Source organism: Drosophila biarmipes, chromosome 3L (genome assembly GCF_025231255.1).
Source record: "Drosophila biarmipes strain raj3 chromosome 3L, RU_DBia_V1.1, whole genome shotgun sequence".
NCBI classification, from domain to species: Eukaryota; Metazoa; Arthropoda; class Insecta; order Diptera; family Drosophilidae; genus Drosophila; species Drosophila biarmipes.
The window spans coordinates 2,162,138-2,183,216 of record NC_066613.1 but is presented as its reverse complement, the minus strand read 5'-3'; the positions used below and the strand labels follow the sequence as shown (position 1 = coordinate 2,183,216).

The following is a 21,079-nucleotide window of genomic DNA, read 5'->3' as shown; positions in this document are numbered from 1 at the left end:
GTAGTTCACGCTATTATCAGTCAGTGATTATCATAAGAAGTATAATAAGAGGCCTTGCTGATGCAGTGTTGTCCTCCTTTGGCACAATTTTAAATTTTGACGCGATCATAGACCGTTTGGATTTCACTTACAATGACAAACGGCAGATCCACGTCATTGAACAGGAGATGGGCACCCTCAGACAGGAAAACCTCACACTCGTGCAATATTACGTTGAGGTTGAGAAAAAACTCACCTTACTCACAAATAAAGCCACGATGTCATACGAGACATCGGCGGCAAGAATTCTGTGTGATAAATTCCGGGACAATGCGCTCCGGGTATTTATTTCGGGCCTTAGACGCAGCCTATCTGATGTCCTCTTCTCGGCAAAGCCGAAGGACATGCCAACTGCGTTGGCATTAGCGCAAGAAGTGGAATCAAATGAAGAAAGGTACACGTTCGCAACATCGTTTGCAAAGAGTCTAGAAGAAAGGGACCGTAAGAACAGTCCAAAGGAGCAAAGGCGCCAGCAGGATGGAAGTTTTTACCAAACAGGCCCCCAGTTTGGTATTAATAAAAATCCCCATTATACCAAACAAGTTAAAGCGCAGGTACATTCTGAACCGCGCAATAACAGATTGCAGAGTGGACCGGAGCCGGTGGAAGTCGACCCCTCTGCAAAGGTTTGCATTCCTGCCCAAGCTCCACCCTATCAGAATAGGAGACCGGCAACGTCCGAGCGCACAGGCGACCCTAAAAAACAGCAAAGGATAAACCACGTCACCCAAAACTCAGATCAGGAAGAGAAATCGTACGCCAACACTGCGTCCAGCGCAATAGCAGAGATCAACGATGATGCTATTTGCGAATACGATTCAGACGCATGAAATGCGTCCCGGTAGAAAGCCCCTTCGAAATTCACTCAATTCACGGCAACACCACAATCACGAAGAAATGCTTCGTGTCACTTTTCGATTTGAAGGCCACCTTCTTCATCTTACCCGACTTATCTTCTTTTGATGCAATCGTAGGCCTCGACCTTATTTAACAGGCGGGAGCAACACTTTGCCTGGCCTCCGGCCACATCAAATGGGGCAACAAAGAGAAGAAAATTGATTTTCACTCGTGCCCTGATGTCAATTTCACCGAAGTGGATTGCTCAGATGCGCCACCTTTGGTCAGATAGACATTTTTAACAACGCTCCGCAAGAGGAAAAAAGCTTTTGCGGACCCCAATGAGGCTTTACCTTACAACACATCGGTGGTAGCCACCATCAGAACTGTTGATAAGGAGACCATTTACTCGTATGCCAAACTCTACCCGATATGGGTTGTAGACAAAAAGGGCACTGACGAAACGGGCGGCCGTAAAATGCGACTCGTATAGGACTTTCGCAAATTGAACGAGAGGACAATACCTGATCGCTATCCCATGCCGAATATCTCTATGATACTAGGGAATTTAAATCGAGCGAAGTACTTCACTACGCTCGATTTAAAATCTGGCTACCACCAAATAACGCTGGCTGAACGCGACCTCGAAAAGACTTCCTTTTCCGTAAATGGAGGTAAGTACGAGTTTCGCAGAATGCCATTTGGACTAAAAAATACTGCCAGCATTTTCCAAAGAACTATAAACGACATACCGCGAGAGCGTATAGGCAAATTTTTCTATGTTTATGTCGATGACGTTATCGTCTTCTCAGAAGACGAAAACTCTCACATCCAGCACGTAGAAAGGCCTTTACGATGCTAATATGAGGGTATCAACTGAAAAATCTAAATTCTTAAAAAAAAGCCTTAGCTTCTTGGGTTTTATAGTCACCAGCATTCAGGAATTCCCTAAACCCAAAAACGTGTTCGAAGTTAGATCATTCCTTGGCCTGGCCAGCTACTATAGATGCTATATTAAAGATTTGGCGTCCATAGCTCGGCCCATTTCAGACATCCTGAAAGGGGAATTCGGTAGTGTCAGCAGACACAGGTCGAAAAATATCCAGGTGCAGTTCAGCGAGCCGAAACGGCTAGCTTTTCACAAGCTGCGTAACATTCTAGCTTCCGAGGAGGTCATCCTCAGGTATCCCAACTATAAAAAAGCATTTGATCCAACGACATATGCCTCAGCTTACGGCATTGGCGCAGTCCTATCCCATGAGGGAGGGCCCATTACCATGTTCTCGAGAAACCTAAAGGACAGAGAGATCAATTATGCCACCAATGAAAGGGAGCTGCTAGCAATAGTTTGGGCATTGGCCAAATTACATCACTATCTATATGCAGTGAAAGATATCAACATCTTTACTGATCAACCACTGACCTTCGCGGTATCGGAATCCAATCCGAATGCAAAGATCAAAAGGTGAAAAGCTCGCATCGACGAGTCCGTCGCCAAAATTTTCTACAAGCCCGGCAAGGAAAACCTCGTTGCGGATGCCCTCTCAAGACAGCAACTTAACGTTCTGGGAGAGGAAGCTTTTTCAAGTGCGGCCACGATTCATAGTGAGCTGTCACTGACCCACACAATTGAGGCAACGGATAAGCCCTTGAATTGCTTCCAAAACCAGATAACTCTGGAGGAAGCTCGCTTTCCGCAAAAACGCAGCTTTGTCCTTTTTGGAAACAAGAGACGGCACGCGATCAGCTTCTCCTGCAAAGAGTCATTACTCAATGAGCTTGCAGATTTAATTGTTCCTAAGGGCGTAAACGCCATCCATTGCGATTTGCACACACTCGCAATGATACAGGACCAACTGGTACGCCAATTTCCAGCCACAAAATATTGGTATTGTAAAAATCGTGTAACGGACATTTTTGCAGTCCCGGAGAGACGAGAAATTCTGTCCACTGAACACAACAGGGCTCACAGGTCGGCCCAAGAAAATGTAAAGCAGGTACTCTCCTAGTACTACTTCCCGAAAATGGCCAAGCTAGCTAGCGAAATCGTCGCTAACTGCAAAACATGTACTAAAGCTAAATATGAAAAGCATCCCAAAAGCAAGAGCTTGGGCAAACACCAATCCCGTCCCAGATTGGGTAAATATTACACATAGACATCTTCTCAGCGGATAAAAAATATTTTCTTACATCCATTGACAAATTCTCAAAATTTGCGATGGTCCAGCCAATCTCCTCTAGAACCATAGAGGACATTAAACCAGCACTGCTACAACTCTTGAATGTTTTCCCGAAAGCCAATGTCATATATTGTGACAAAGAACCATCGTTGAATTCACACACCATTTTGTCCAAGCTGAAAAACAATTTCGGTGTGAGCATCTCGAATGCACCGCCCCTCCACAGTGTCTCGAACGGAGAGGTGGAACGTTTCCACAGCACTCTAGTAGAGCTTGCTAGATGCCTTAAAATTGATAAAAGCATCAGTGACACCGTCGAGCTAATCTTGCTGACCACAGCCAGATACAATAAATCTATCCATTCGGTCATCGACAAGAGGCCAGCCGACGTAATTCAAACACAGTCGGATCAACCACAGTATGATATTCAGGATAAGATAAAAATCGCCCAGGACGAGCTCAGGAACAGAGAAAATGCTGCCCGACAGAACAGGGTGTTCAAAGTTAGTGAAAAAGTCCTGGTAAAATCCAACGGGCGGCTGGGCAGCAAAATCTCACCATTGTGTGAAGAGAAGATTGTGGAAGCGGACATGGGGACCACAGTCCTCATCAAGGGGATGGTGGTCCACAAAGACATCAAATAAAAAAAGTTTTTTACCTTCTCTTTTTCCTTTTTGCCTCTTGCCACAAATTTTACTAGCTTTAAGCATAGCTGATAAAATATTCTTTAAAGTTAAGTTAATTTCCGTTGTTGGTGGGCAACCTCGTCATGAACAAAAAATAGGTCCGAATTCATTCCACATGTCCAAAATCATCCCAATCCTCTTCTCCTTAACCATGGCGTCGTACATCCCCATTATTGACGGTCGAATACTAGTGTGGGAGGAATTCGCATTCGTTAGACATTCAGCTAACCTTTCAGCGTAGTAGAAGAAATAGAAAATATGAGCGATATTTCCCCCAGTCACACATGAAAAAACTTTTGAATGTGGACACAGCTCACCTTCGCGACCTTCTCGACTCGTTAGGCGTGCACCACAGGGTAGCCAGGAGTTTAGACTTTTTAGGATTAAAGTTAAAAGTCGTAGCAGGAAATCCAGGAAAGATTACAATGTTTAGAAAGAATTAAAATCACAGAACACAATTAATCATTTCAAGCTATAGACAAATAGAAATAAATACCAGAATACAAAGTCAAATTAATGAATTAACGTCAACCGTAAATCAAATCCTGAAAGCGGCAAAGAGTTCACAAGTGAACACTGGCCATCTATAAAACATTGCTCTCCAGAAGCCGAATGTTAACACTCACTCACTGGTGATGCAAAAGCCATGAATTGTTTTTCCACAATTCTGGACGTTTCTTTCGTATTGCTTCTCGCAAACGGCGCATAACTTCCATATAATACTGTTTATTGACCGTACGACCATATGGTAAGAGCTCCTGATGCACCACGCCATGGTAGAATACAGTAATCAAAACATTGACATTTGATCGAACTTGGCGTGCTTTTTTCGGCCTTGGCTCACCTGGGCTCTTCCATTGTGACGATTGGGCTGTGGTTTTGATATCATAACCATATACCCATGATTCGTCACCAGTTATGACCCTTTTGAGTAAATCTGGGTCGTCGTTGACGTCATCCAACAGCTCTTGAGCGATGCTTATGCGACGGTTCTTTTGGTCAAAATTCAGCAATTTTGGAACAAACTTCGCTGACACACGACTCATGCCCAAAATATTCGAAAAAATTTCATGGCACGAGCCAAGCGATATAGCGACATCTTCAGCAACTTCTCTGATAGTGATTCGACGATTTTCCAAAACAATTTTCTTCACTGCTTGAACGTTTTCATCAGTTGTTGACGTACTTGGACGTCCAGAGCGAGGCTCGTCATTGGCATCTTCCCGGCCATCTTGGAAGAGTTTGTACCACTTGTAAACATTTTTTTTACTCAGAACAGTTCCACCGTATGCCACTGTCAACATTTCAAGTGTTTCGGAGCACTTTATTTTATTTTTTACACAAAATTTGATGCAAATCCTTTGATCCATATTTTTTGATAGCAAAAAATCGCTGAGCACGCAAAACAACTTGTTACCTTTACGCCTCTCACAACTAAACAAAAAAGGGTATTCAATTGAAACTTGGTACAGATGTTAGGGAAAAGTGTACCAACATAACAAAACAAAAAAATCGATAATCGAAAATATGTTGCCCGCGAAATTTGAAAAGTCACCCTACTTTTTGAACACACCACATATACTTCATTATCAAATTCCGAAAAATTAAATTAGCATGTAAGAAGATTACAATGTTCCCGGTAGCACATAATAATGTGATGCTAAGGTTAGTGGATAATATAATAGCACAATGCAATGGGGAAATGTATGCGATCCAGAATTGCTCCACAGCACCAGGAGTCACTTTCTGACGACTATCAGCGAAGACCACATGCGCCCGAGAACGCCATGCAGGTGGAGTTGCGCACTGCGAGACCCAACCAAGTGATTTACATCCGAACACGTATGTCGATGAGGGAACTATGATCATCAATGATCAAGCAGCGCAAGTACGAGTACTTTCATTCTTTTTTGTCAACTTTAAGTTTAGTTCAGTTTTGTAATTCAGCGAATAAAGAACATAAGTTCTGCGCAAAAGAACTCCGGCAACCGCCGTTAGAAATTTTTAGAAATAGCTTTAAAACTGAGAGACTAGTTTGCGTAGAAACGGACAGACGGACGGACATGGCTAGATCGACTCGTCTAGTGACGCTAATCATATACCTTCTGCAAGGGTATAATAAAAAAAAGAATAACCAGAATAGTAATAGAAGGATAAAAAAAATAAAAATCTTTGAAAAAGTTATATTTATTTATAACTATTTTTTTTTTTATTGTTTCAACATCCTATATAATTGGAATAGTATCGAAATAAAAATAGAAGACCATAAAGAAAAACTCTACACGTTTCACATAGAATAACTCATATCGACATATGTACTAACAAAAATGTTCATGTACGACACTTTAAATATTAAGAAAAGTCGGAAGGGAACTTTACATAACTGGTTCAATGTACATATGTACATACATATATATGGGGTGCCACAAAAATCCTTCCCAACCAAATTTTCCCCGAAAAGCAAATCTCGGTGTAACAGACGTCATTTTTGACAGTTTCTAAATCCACGTATTTTGACGGACGTTTAGATAAAATAAACGATCTTACAAATGCCTGCCAAGAATACAACTTTATTTAAGACAACACTAATGACATCTATGAACTATCTGCATACTACAATTTTTATATTTACTTCGGGTTATATTTAAATAAAATAATATGTAAATATGTTTGTGAGGGCATAACTAAAAAATTTTTTATTTGATTTTATTTTAAAAAATTAAAAACTTTCGCTTTTTAAAAAAGAAAGTACTTAAAAAGTAGAGGTTTAAGAGAATTACATATATGCAAAAGACATCAAGTCAATAGGATAACTAAAGATGGAGACATAGATTTTCAAAAAGAGGTACTTTTTAAAACTTAAAAAAACATTTTTTGTCCAAATCCTTATACACGTTTTTACAACACATACATACATACAAGCTCTCTTTCTCCGGCTTTTGAACGAAATTTCAAGAGTCCAGGAGCCAGATAATTTTGTATAAAAAGCTATAACCCAGATAAATTTTTTTTTAAGTGTGTACGTTCCTGAGCTTACAACTAGGTTGAAAACAATGTTATACAGCGGTCAGAGCAAATAAGTACCAAAAATGATAGACTGAAAATAATTGTATTGTGGGCTTATGTATGAACATACATTGTACATATGTAGCTACATTTGGAAACTTACTTGAATCATCACAGCAATGCGTAGATTATCTTTGGGGATAGAACATTTACATCCTTTACAAATGGCTCGCCCCGATTTAGCATACTCAGCCATATATGGTAATTCAATATCCATAATTAGCTTTTATTTTTTTGTCAATATTTATTTCACGGAAAAGTAGATGGGATGTTATGTTAAAGAATTAAGGTAATATTAATCGATTCACATTGAGGGTATTTCACACCACAATAAAAAGGGCCAAAAATTCTTTTATGACTGGTTCCTTTTCAATCAGCCGGACACCAACGTAAGAGACATTTTCAGTAATATTATGATTTGTTAATTAATAAATGGATTTAATTATTATTATTTAGGCACACTTATGCTTGAACATATACTAACTAAATGAGTAAGCAAAAGGCAAATTCTTGGCTAAAGCGGAATGAAACACTATTTTTTAAGGTTAAAATAGATTAAGATCATTGCAGAATAAAAAGAACGCCAAGTTGTTGCCCATTTTTGTGGGACTTCATCCACAAGAAACAATACCACATCAGGGTGAACCCGCAGAAAAGTTGATGTGCTAGACATAACTAAAAAAAATTTTAATTTTGACCAAATGAATATAGTTATTAAAGTTAGTTAAGTATTCTTTTAAGCAGCACTTCCACGGGTTTCGATAAGCTAAGGTCTGTTGTTAAGCGCGATACTCAGGTAAGCTAATAAAACACAATAAAAAAATACCGGATTTAGCAAGTGAAATTTGATAGCCACACGTTTCCAAACCAGCTGTTATTGGATGGTAGATGATAGATGTGCCTTGTGGGAATAGGAGTTTAACATTTGTTTAAAATCACAACCGTTTCTAACGGTTGAGTTATGTGAATAGTCCATGGCCGCTCAATATTGTTGGAATTGAACCACAGAAAGCAATACTATAGCAGGTCAAATCCGCAGATGCATTGCAGTGCTGGATTTGATTGAATGCAGAATCTCATTGTGAAGGAGCGAGCAAGACTTTCTGCTTGTGATAATAATCAAAACTATATTAATATCTATATAATACATAAATTTTTCACAGACATTTCACAGAAAATAATGTACCTTTCTACTATAAGATTATATACTACAAAAAAGTTATAACTTTGTTAGTATTAATATATTGTTTTCCTATCGATTAGCTGCAGAGGCGGTGAGATTCGACATCGTTCCGCGATCTTTCTTAAACTATGGATGGTGCAGACTGATATTATCATTCAAAAGTTTGCCCGTAACGACTACTACACAGAAAAAAATTTATATATTATCGTCAATTTGATGAAATCCAGTATCAATTCGGCCCTGATATGTTACATATCAATTTGAAATAATTGAAAATGTTAAAATGATATTTCGGTAATATCATTTTTTATTGGAAAAAAAGTTGGCTCAGAGGGATAGCTTTTCGTTTTTGTTACACAGGCCTGATGGTTAGTGTTTCGAGTCCTCCTCGTGACAAATTTATTTTTATTTTTTTTCAATGAAATCTGAGATCATTTAAATTCATCTCTTTTATAACAATTATAAGGACATTTTAGATATAATTCTTAAATACTTAAAGCATACTTTTTCTTGTGGCGTACTTGAAACTGGGACCTTCAGCATCAGAGACAGACACCTTATCAGCTTGTCCATAGCACAGCGTTTTCCGCAGGCATTAAGTTCAAAAGCCATGAAAACCATGTTAGTGCAAGCGAGACAACCAAGTCGAATTTAGAATAGGTCTATTTCGCTTCTCTCCTCTATTTTTTGATGTCAAGAAATAATTGCCAAGAGAGAACTTGAGAAAAGTACATTTTTTGGTATCAATTTGACATTATTTCACGGTAAAATTTATATTTGTTGAAAAAACGCAAACTCACCATGCGCATATCAAATTGATCTTGACGCATATTTTTCCGTGACCTAACCATAGTGAGCAAGAGGCAAATACTTGGCGATCTCTTTTCGTCGGGTCTGTATTTCTCTCAGATGAGCTTAGGAAATACCAGATAAGCGACATTGGCCGCTGCCCAAAAAATAAAAAATTTTAAAAAATCACGCTAAAGACGCCTCCAGGTCAGTGCAGATTAAAACGGACGCCAAGATGTTACCTGATGTCTTTACTGTTCGAGTTGAGTCAAGTCACTTGACTAGGGCTGACTTTGAAAAAAAACGTATTGATGATATTTGCTGTTTAAAAAATATCACTCTATTATACTAAGAAATATAAAAAAACGATATATCGAGTATTTTTGGTATGTTCAGCTAAAATTGAATAAAAGTTTCCTGTTGCTGTAAAATTGTATAACCAAAAATAAAACGTTTTTAAAATTTGATTTCATCCGCCATAAACTGCAAGTAAGACCTATTTGTAAAGCAATAGACTATTTTTTATTTAAAACGTGAACAGAAAAAATAAAAATTATTTATACCCACTCTCAAGCAACACTTGCTTACGTTCTTTGAAATAAAAAATAACAAAATTATTAAGGACATCGTATAAATTGTGTTAAATTTTATTTAATACATTGCACTTAATTCATGTAATACGTCCTTAATGTTTTTACTTATTAATTAGCAATATAACAATTCAATTAATTATTAAATTAATTAATTAAAAGATCAATTAATTTATTTGTTTTCTAATTAATAATAAAAATTAATTAATACGTTTTTAAAATACTTCATGTAATAATACATGTATTATGCACATTTCACGCAAGCTGCTTGGTGCTTATTTTTGAGATGGGATAATAAATTTATGGTGTTTCCGCTTGTTTCTATTACTTTCAGGAACAATGTGCATTTTTCTGAAGTAGCTTTCATGTCCATGTAAAACCCTTTTCCGAACTCATTTTCACAACTTTCCTTATCACTTACTGGCTTAAGAATGACCAAACATAAGATATTGGATATATCAACTCACAAATATCCATATCGACTATTTTTGCACAAAAAATATTACGATGATTATATATTTTTTTAAGAAAAATATCGATATATTGATATTTTGATACATGCCCGACATCCCTAGACTTGACCCACAGGACAGGTGGAATCTGCAAAATAGTGGGTGTGCTGGAGGGAATCTAATCGAGAATTCCATTAAGAAGATGTAACCGGTTACCTGTGGGACTTCTCCGCCTAAATGGAAATCCTGCTGGGGGTGTTCACGCAAATATAGTTAATTCTGGGCCAATGAATGAATGAAAGCATCACAAATACGATAACCTACAAGTTCTCTATTGGGGAACGACTGGACTCCACCATTAGCTAATGAGCAGCTGAAGGACGCGCTGGTTTATCTTTACCCATCCAACTCCCTCGGGGCGCGTGTTGGCAAATTGGGAATCGGAACTGCTCTACATCCGAGACACTACAAGGAAGCCTTACTAATTTACATAAATAGAGAAATTCCTTCGAACATATTCAATTTTATTTCTTTGTGTACCATTCTTTGCAGACCCTTTTTCTACCATAATAGATAAATTAAATAGATATATTCCCCCAGTAGGTGCTCGCGTGATCCCGCGCTGCCGTCTAGAGTTGGGGCTATCCAAATGATTGTTGCCTTTGGGCTCGGTGGCGCTGGGCTGGCTCGAGCTGTAGCTGCAAGTAGTGAACGGTCGGGTGGATGGCCCTAATAAGCTTGTCGGCGAGGGGGGTAGTCCCTGGCTGGCTGGCCACGGGTCATCCATCGCCGAGTTACGTTGATTAGGTTGTTTGGAAACTTTTGTCCTTTTTTCTCCTGCTGGCTTTGAGACTCAGTCTAGATTAAAATAATAAGATGTAAAACTGCGGTTGTCGGCGTTACTTTGCTTAACAAGATGAGCGCCACGCAAATATGCTGTGATTGCCGGCTATGATCGAGCGTCCGGTTAAATTCAGTGTCAGCGATTTGGCCAGCGCTCAGTATTTAGTTTTGTATTGCTTTGCATTTTTTTCAGAGCAACTGTATTTGAACGTTCTCTTTGCTTATGCCGATCAGCTGCTCGCTTCGGGGCTTCCTTAAGTGAAAATGGATCAGACATGAATCATCAGCTTTTAAATAGTGGATTTTAAAAAAACTTAGAATGGAAGGCGCACCACTACCTAACGGTAGTATTTATAGAATGAAGTCTTACAGGGGTATTTCGGTATTCTGTGGTGGTAATGACATGGCTGCCGTTGAGGTGCAATTACATGATTGATGACGCATCCACGGATTCCTCAATTGCGTATTTATTTGCTGAGCTCTTCCAGTATAGTTCGATTTCTTGATCAAATACTAATCACTTAATCGAGTAATTTGTATTTTTATACCCTTGCAGATGGTATTATGGTTTCAGTCAGAAGTTTGAAACGTTTCCGACCACAAAAAGGATATACATTATAAAGTATATATAAGTTAATTTCCAAATAATTAAAACTTCAAAAATTGGATTAAGATGTCTTATTTAATCGAGATACAAATCGGAACAAATCCTACTCTACATAGCGATCCCTATTTAAAGCTGTGGGTTGGGGCAGCGACGTTGGCTTTGGCGGCAGCGGCACTGGCAGCAGCGTTTGTAGCGTTGACAAAATTGCTTGGTTGCAGAAACTGTAGGTTCTGCAGAATTCGTATTCCGTACTTAGTTGCGGCTGACCGGATGCTCGTGTTTATGTTATTGAACTTTATGTTATTGAACGTGGGCTGTAACTTTGTGCTTGACAATGTTGCAATATTTTCGGAGAGAAATATGCGGAAATATTGCTGTTGCTAACTCTCCCTCCTCAAAATCCTTCTTGTCCTCAAGAGGAGTTAGAAATATGGAATGTTATTGAATTCAGGTATTATTGTTTTAGTGGTTAATATGGTGTTGGTCTTGTTATTTAGAACTTTTGGAAGTGTTTCCTGAACTTGTAAAATTACTTTTTCTTTTCTTTGGAAACAGGTTCTAAATGTGATTAAAACAAGAACAATGACACATGCTAAAGAGATAATTGTGATTCCGTTTAGGGTCGTATCGATTTCTAATATTTTTAGGTGTCTCTTATTTTTTATGTCTAGGGCTTTTAAGGCTTCTAAGGACAGAATTTGTAGACGCTCGGCTTCTATTGGTGTTATCTGGATTCGTGGTAATTCAGATCTTGTTATTATTTTTTCTTTATTTGTATAGTTCTTTCCGTTTATATTTATGATATCGTTGAAAAAATGAATTAGGAAGGTGGCTTTTATGTTGCGAGTAGTGTTGTCTGCTTTTACATTTTCGTCAAAGTCTTTGAGAAGTATTACGTAGTTCCTCTATTGGCTCTATTTGGTCCGAGTTACTATAGTCACATAGCGATTCCTTTCCCTGAACTAATTTAGCAATACATTTCGATTCTCTTAGGTATATTGTGTTTTCTTGCTTACAAATTTTGGTTGGTTTCTTTACAATTTTTGGGTAAGGCTTATATTTTATTGTTTGATTTCGTTAATATCTAAATGTACTACTGATTGGTTCTTAATAACAGGTTTCATTACAAGATTTTCGTAGTTGCATGGTTCGAGTTCGGGAATTTTGATCATTTAAATAATAGTTGTTTTATTTTGTAAGACAGACACATCAACAAATTCTAACATTTCTTCAACGGAAAAGGAGGAGATATTATTTCATTGGAATATCTTGTTTATTTCAATTAACTCGAATTCATTTAATAATAGGGTATTTATTACGTTAATTTTGGCCCATTGTATTACGAATTTAATGTTTCCCATTTCTTCTTTTATTAGTCTAACTTGATTTTATAAATTTGATGCAATTTCATTACTAAAACGATTGTCATTCTGAATAGTGTTTGCTAACATGTTCGAAATTGTGGTTAAGTTATTAATTCTGTCCTGAAGTTGGTTATTAATTATTATTTGCTCATTGTTATTTATTGCTAGGTTGCTTAAACTTTCTTCTATCATTACTAAATCTTCATGATCTGGACTACCTGCGTTGTATTTCCAGGTTGAGCCGATCATATTTATTGATTTTTTTGGTTCTATTGTAAGTGTACTAAGTGCTGTGAGTGATTGTATTATTTCGTATGTTAGAGTATGGTAGTGATAGCTATTTTTTAATCTGGTTTGTGTGTGTTCCCTTATTTGAAGTAATTCATTTTCGAGGAGGCTTAGATTAATTGACTGATAACCCCAAGCGGACAACATCTTTAGAGTTATGGGTAATGGTTTTTTTTTTTTTAATTTCGGACAAAGATGGACAAAAAATTTCCCTACGGAAGGTCGGACCTAATCTCCTTTAATATTACTTTTGTGAACAATCTTCCCCGCTTCAGTAACTACGGTTGTATTTCTATTTTCTTTGAAAATTTCTTTTTTAAAGCGTGGAGATAGTTTTGATCCTAATCTTGTATTTTGTTTAACAAAAATTTCTTGCCTTGGTAAATAAGTTTTTATTTCTTTTCTTTTTTTATTGTGGTTTTCGAGGTCAATTTTTTGTTTTTGTTTGAGGTTTTCTATATTATCGCGTCTGCTTTTTTCATATTGTTCTGGATCAGCAGTAACGTTTCTTCCAAAAAATATTTCTAACGGTCGTTTTTTTGTAACGGAGTGGATTGTGTAATTATATTCGTAAACGGCTCTATTTAATAGTTCTTCAAAAGTATTGTAAATATTTTTTGTTTTAATGCATCGCATTATTTCAGAAAGAGTGGAATGAAACCTTTCTATCTGACCGTTAACTGAACTTTTATAAGGTGGGGCTCTAAAAATGGTAATATTTAATTGATCTTTCATCATAAAATTAATGGTTGCTAAGTTGAAAGATTTTTCATTATTCATTACAGCGTACTTCGGTGCACCGTAGTAAAATAGAATATCGTGTAGCTGTTTTTTAATGTCTTCTGTTGATTTCGATTTGATAATTTTTGCCTGTGCTAATTTTGAAAATTAGTCTATTGCGGTCAAAACTAATTTTCTTTCTGTGAAAATAATGTCAATGTGAATTACATGTCCTGGGTATTCAGGAATTGCAGTTTCTGTAATTTCTGGGTTAGGTGGGTGTCTATCGTACTTTCCTTCTTTACACACTTTGCATTGTTTAAATAAATTTGTTTCTTTTTGTTTCATTAAAAAAAAAGTAATATTTTTCTGCAAGCTGAATTTTATTTTCTTCTGAATTTCTGTGGGCTCTGTTATTAGTTTCTAATATTATTTCTTCTTTGTCACTTTCGTTTGTTACGTCTTCTACTTTATTCTGTGTGAACCTGATTTTAAAAGATCTAAAATGTTCCGGATAAATTCTTTGTATTTCTCCCATTATTTCTTCCGTTGTAAATATTCCATTTATGACTGATGGATTTAGATATTTTTTTAGTAATTCTATAAGAGTGTTTTTTGGAAGGTTTGGTTGAGTGAAAATGTGCCGATGAAATGTTGGGAATGGAATAGTGAATTTATAGTTAGGGGGATTTTCTTTATGAATGAATTAATTAATTAATTCTTCCGTTGTAAATATTCCATTTATGACTGATGGATTTAGATATTTTTTTAGTAATTCTATAAGAGTGTTTTTTGGAAGGTTTGGTTGAGTGAAAATGTGCCGATGAAATGTTGGGAATGGAATAGTGAATTTATAGTTAGGGGGATTTGCTTTATGAATGAATATTTGATTTTTAAATGCATTTATGGGTGCTTCTACGTTGTAAATAAGATTGTGGCCTGAATTCTGAGCGCTATGTTGTGTTATGTTTAAAGAATTAATTTCGTTGGTTTTTGGGATTCTGGATAAGGAATGTAATTCTTAGTTATATTCGTCAAGGTATGATTTCCATCTCTTTATTTCGATGCCTCCTTTCCAGTTACAATCGTGTGTAAGTGGTTCGTGATCGGTGTAAATTTTAACTTTGGTTCCACCGTAAAAGTATCATCTAAGCGAATTTACTGCCCAAGAGATGGCTAACATTTCTTTTTTAGCTGTTTCGTAGTTTTCTTTTGTTTGTGATAAGGTTCTGGATATGAAAGCAATTGGTCTGTCCTTTTGTGAAAGTACTGCTCCTATTGCGTGGTCGGAAGCGTCTGTTGTTAGTACGAATTTCTCTTTAAAGTTAGGGTATTGTAATATTACTTCCTTTGATATTAGGGTGCTTTTAAGTTTATCAAAAGCTTGCATGGCTTCATCGTAGAGGTGGATGGTTTTCCTCGATGAAGCCTTTTTTGAAATACGCCCGTCCTAGCCTCTAAGTTATGTCGTGAGTAAATGCTCTTAATTCTTTTACAGTTTTGGAACAAGAGTAGTTGGCGATCGCTTCTACCTTTTTGGGATTGGTCTCTATTCCTTTATCTGATATTACAAAACCTAAGAATTCAACTTTATTTTTATAGAACTCGCACTTGTCTAGTTGGCATTTGATATTGGCAATATTTAAGGTCTCAAATATAACTGTAACAGATTTTACCTATGAGTTCCCTAAGAATGTCATCTAATGCTCATTAAAATATGGATGGCGCGTTTTTAAGCCCAAATGGAAGTCTTGTGGTTTAGTTCTATTTTTTGTGTCTTTTTAAGATGGTCTGACCGAGGAGTAATTCGGTTGAATTTTTCTATTTTTTCTTCTTTTATAGCTATGACTCTGCCGGATTTTAATGACATGGTTTTATTGTTGGTATCGATTATGGCTCTTAACTCTTTTAAACTGTCATTATACAATATGGCATCAAATGTATTTAATGTTGGAAACAAAAAGAATTTGATTTTCGTATCGGTGTCGTCAAATAGTTTTGCTATTTTATGGTGTGTGACTTTGATTTTTCCGCCAACCGATATGGCATCGAATGAGGATATGTTTTTTACTGGATTTTTTATGAATTTAGGTAGGATGTAATTTTTAGTTGAACCGGTATCAATAAGAATTTTTTAGTGATTCTCCACTCCTCAATTTACTTTCAAAAGATGGTAATGAGGAGTTGGTTATGGCCAAATTAGTACAGCTGGCTGCATTTGTGGCACGAACCGTGAAGGTGCATTCTTGAAGGACGATTGTTGCCCTCTGTTGGTAGCGTGGTTAGCGCGGAATGCATGATTCTCAAGCTTTAAGCATAGGTGCAATGCTGCCTGAAGGTCAGCATGTTCTTTCATACCAAGTAGGCGAGATAAGTCGCCACGAAGTCCGCGTACAAAAGTATCTAAGGCTTTGTCCCTATACATTTTGGTCATCAGTTGTTCTGCTTCAGGTCCTAATTCTATGCAGCCAATGTTATTAAGTATCAGGAACAGATGTTTGTAGACCGCCTGATGGAACTCTTCTACTGTCTGATTAGTGCCCTGGCTAATCGTCGTCATTTGGTACTCAAGGGTTCCTATATCCCGTTTATCTGCGTAATGGAGGGTTAGACATTTCGAGATAGCATTCCAATTTATTGGAATGTTGTAGGATTCCAATGCAGTGTCTGCATTTCCCGTTATTTTGTTACAAATAGTGTGTAAAATACCAAAATATTTAGCCGTTCCTAGAGTTTTCATATGTTATTAGCACTCTATCGACTCCTTTTTTTCCAAGAACTAAATTCCGCTGCATTTCCTGAAAATTCTCGCAGACTTTTTACCATGTCTGGTACCCTGCTTAGACCTTCGAGATTACCTCTATTTTCTAGAAAAAATTTCTTGATTTGCACATGCGAAATCAATCCCTGGATTTTGTGCTTGTCTTAATAAAACTGGTAATTGCTCTGCAAGTATTTGCCTAACGGCTGCCTGTAATTCTTCTGTTGCCATGTTATTCCTGTGTTGCTGTTGTTGAATTTCTAGTCTCTGAAGTTGCTGAACTAAATGAATTTGGTTGAATTTACTTGCTGTTCTAAAACTGTGTTGGGCTCTCTGGATTATTTGGTACTGCTGGCCGTTGTAGTTCAATATTGATAATAGGGGTCTTATGAGATTTCGCTGATTAGCCATTTGTTTTTTTTTTAAAGAACGGGAATATTCATGGATGTGTCTTACGCATTAAAGTAGTTTCCATTTCAAATATAATAATATTAATGCGAAATTAAATGGTAAGGGTAAAATTGTTATTGTTTTTCAAATTCTTAATATAATTTCCTAAATTGTGGTTTAAAATTTGAATGTATTTTTTTTATTTTAATTTGGTGCAATATTATTTAATTTTAGTTTTGTGCAATATTATTTATGTTTTATATTATTTGTATTTCAATTTTAATTTAATAAATCGAGTTTGATAGTTTTAGATTCAAATTTTAATTTAAGCTTTACGTCTTTTATTGATTTGTAATATGTTGCAAAATTTTTAATTTAGATTTTTGATTCAGTTTGGTTTTTTATTTGTTTCACTTAATCACTATTTTCACTTATCTTAACTTTAATGTGGCTACATCTCCTGGTGGTCCAAATGTCTTCCTGTTTGTCGCCTACTAAGGATCCTGCAACGCACATGAATAGAGAATGACCTGCGGGCTTGCCTGACAGTACTTGTAGTCCACCGATGGATCAGCCATTATTTTGCCAAAGAGTTGTCGTCCTCAGTTTCAATTTTATTATGAAGGAATTCCTCTGATTCTGACCTGAGTGGGCCAGCGGAGTTGCACTTAATAATTTTCCGCACGGATCGAACCTAATCAGATGTCCCCGCTGTACTTTAAAGTCAACGGAGTTGCACGGATTTATTAGCACTGATCGAACTTAATCGGATTTACTCGCGCTGGTCCCTGTTCGGGAGCCAGTTAATTTCCATATGATTAAAACTTCAAAAATTGGATTAAGATGTCTTATTTAATCGAGATACAACTCGGAACTAGCCCTACTCTACATAGCGATCCCTATTTAAAGCTGTGGGTTGGGGCAGCGACGTTGGCTTTGGCGGCAGCGGCGCTGGCAGCGGCGTTTGTAGCGTTGACAAAATTGCTTGGTTGCAGAATCTGTAGAATCTGCAGAATTCGTATTCCGTACTTAGTTGCGGCTGACCGGATGCTCGTGTTTATGTTATTGAACTTTATGTTACTGAACTTGGGCTGAAACTTTGTGATTGACAATGTTGCAATATTTTCGGAGAAAAATATGCGGAAATATTTCTGTTGTTAACTTATATGAATAAAGTATATATATTATCAGCATCGCTAGACGAGTCGATCTCGACATGGGTGCGTCTGTCCGTCCGCCTCTCCGTTCGTTTCTATGCAAACTAGTCTTTCAGTTTTAAAGCTATCCGGCTGAAACTTTCCTATGTATATCGGACAACTATATCGGAACAAAAAATTTAAATAATTATATCTTTTCCCAAAAGTCTTCTTTCTATTGCAGGTAATATATCTTATAGCTCGCACAGGAATAATCGGAACCAAAAAATTAAAAATTTATATTTTTGGGGTTTTTAACATATAACCTCCTACGCTTGGAAATAACATTTTTTAATTAGTTCTTAATTTCGAATTAAATTTGATCAAATCGGACGACTATATATATATATAGCCGTCATACGAGCAAACGGAGACTGGGTTGGACAATAATATACAAAAATTATATCTTTGGTGTTTTCTAACATATAATCTCCTACTCTTGGAAATAACATTTATAATTAGTTTTGAATTTCGAATCTAATTTGATCCAAATCGGAAGATAATATTATATAGCTGTCATAGGATCGATCAATCACTGTAAATGTAAGTAATTGTCAAGATAATTTATATAAACTGCGGAGCCTTTGTTTCAATATTTTCTTTTACTAAACCAATCACATCACGAGTTTTTTCAGCATTTTTCCCCTTTTGAGTGCACCAAAGATCCAAAATGTACACCCGTAAAAAAATCACAGTTACATGAAGCAATAACATAAAAATTGAAAAAAATAATAGGCAAAATTTTCGGTAAACAGAAATGACAACACGAATGACGAACGCAAAGAAACATCACAAAAACAAACAAAGAACAGCAGTCTTCGTAACGGTAAGAAAGCTTGAGATTATTAATTATTATATACTCGTACAAATCAGCAAATATCAGCAGCTACACTTAACATTTTTATTACTTTAAAACATTGACAAATACCCTAATAACACTTATAAATGGGGGATTTGGGGGCAACATATCTAAATTCTACTTAAACAGACAAAATTACGATCACAATACCTGAAAATTAGTATTAATTAAAAATAACAATAACAAATAATAAATAATTCAAATTAATTTCAGTATAATAACTTATTAAAGTAAATAACTTCAACCTCAACAGTTTCACTTTGAGCTTCAAAGAGTTAAGACAACTATCCGACGCTCCAAGCTACAGCTTATCAGTTTAATCTACCAACCGATCATCCGATTCGAAAACTTCTTCGCGATTAACCGCAAAATAACAAAAACTATAAACAAGTGAACTTGCTTTACTTACGACCAAGGGCCCGAGCCCAGAACAACTACAATGTCTCGTCCTCCCGATCGACCGCCCGACCGACCACTGACAACGATTAACACGATAAAAAGTGAACCAAAGTACATAATTTATACCAGAACTGAGAATGGGAAATTTGAAACAATATCACCTTATTATTAAAAAAGACTACACCTGTAATGGACCAGTCGAAACATGCAAAAAACTTAGATCTGGTACCCTTCTCGTCAAAACGAAAAACCATATTCAAGCTCAGAAATTACTTAAAATACAATACAATACACAATACCACAACTTTCCGGTACACGCCGAAGAGCACAAAACTCAAAACTCTACCAAAGGCATTATATACTCCAACGTTTTAAGGAACATTGATGAAAATGAAATCTTGGAAGAACTGAAACCTCAAAACGTAATTGACGTCCGAAAAATATTAAAAAAAGACAAGAACGATAGCAATAAAACGACAGAAAGAGGCCTGATCATACTTACCTTTGCAACAATTACCCTACCCGACAAACTCTGGATAGGATACGAAGTGGTCAACATACGACCATACATTCCACCTCCAATGAGATGCTTCAACTGTCTCAGATTTGGACACCCCTCCTCCTACTGTAAAAGCCCTAAAACAAGCGCCAACTGCTCCGAAGAAATTCACACAACAAACAACGAACCATGCACCAATACCCCAACCTGCATCAACTGCAAATACGAAGTTGGCCAAATTAAACACCACAACGCTTTGGACAAATCATGCCCCGCCTTTATCAAACAAAAAGAATTAACGGCCATCACAATAACGCAAAAAGTAGACCACAAGACAGCCCGCTTCATATACAATACACGCCATATTCACCTACCAATATCCTACTCCCAAAAAGCCGCTGTCACTGCACACAAAGAACCAGCTACCGAAACAACAACGCACGCAACCACTACATCAAAAACAAGCCCACCAACTCCAAATCCTATAGCTAGACAAATTTTCACCTATGAAGACTCCCCTGAAGAACACATGGGCACCACTGCATCAACATCATTATACTCACCACGCTCCGAAATTTCGAAAGAACTTAAATTAAAAATATTCGCAACCAAACCAAATAAGTTAGGAACTACCTTGAAATCAAAAGACAAAAACAACCAAAAAACTAAAGCCGAAAAAAACTAGTAAGAAATGTAAGATATCTGATAACAAGAATATAATGAGCACAGATGAAAATTTAGACCTATGAAATGATATGTAACATATTAATAGAAACTTAATTTAGTTATGGTTATCCTTAAACTATACCCTTAACATGCTTAAAGTATTACAATTAAATATAAATGGGTACCTCAATAATTATAATCACCTACAAATACTCATAAAAAAACAACCCTAAAATAATTTCCATTCAAGATACTCAACTTCACTCTAGCAATCATATTCCCATCCCAATAAACTACACTCTTTAGCACATAAATACGTCAAACAACCCGTACGGCGGGGTAGCTCTCCTAATCTACAACTCTTTGCAACAAGAACAAACCCAAATCCACAATATAAGCTCTGACTCAGTCACCGTAACAGTACAATCTAAAGTAAAATTTATAATAATTTCTAGTTATATACCTCCCAACAAACCTTTCACCCTACAAGAACTACAAGACACTTATAACAATATTAACACTCCTTGCCTAATAACAGGCGATTTCAACAGCTGGCACAAAAGTTGGGGATCACAAAATAATAACGCACGAGGCAACCTGTTGTTTAAATTTATAAACCAATCCTCCTCAATAATGACACACATATTGACCTCTCCTTAGCTTCC

General features: G+C 36.7%; 1 protein-coding gene across 7 annotated transcripts in view; it reads right to left on the bottom strand.

Annotated features, from left to right (window-relative positions):
* LOC108025564 (poly [ADP-ribose] polymerase) overlaps positions 1-7,521 on the bottom strand; it is a 109,487-nt gene extending 101,966 nt beyond the window's left edge. The window contains exon 1 of one of the 7 annotated variants that reach the window (XM_050886201.1): positions 6,912-7,521. In XM_050886201.1, the coding sequence (XP_050742158.1) occupies positions 6,912-7,025 (114 nt within the window). In that variant the 5' untranslated portion in view covers positions 7,026-7,521. The remainder of the gene's footprint in view (positions 1-6,911) is intronic. The other 6 variants (XM_044092596.2, XM_050886200.1, XM_050886199.1 and 3 more) reach the window with 6 other exon arrangements.
* Positions 7,522-21,079: the final 13,558 nt, after the last annotated feature.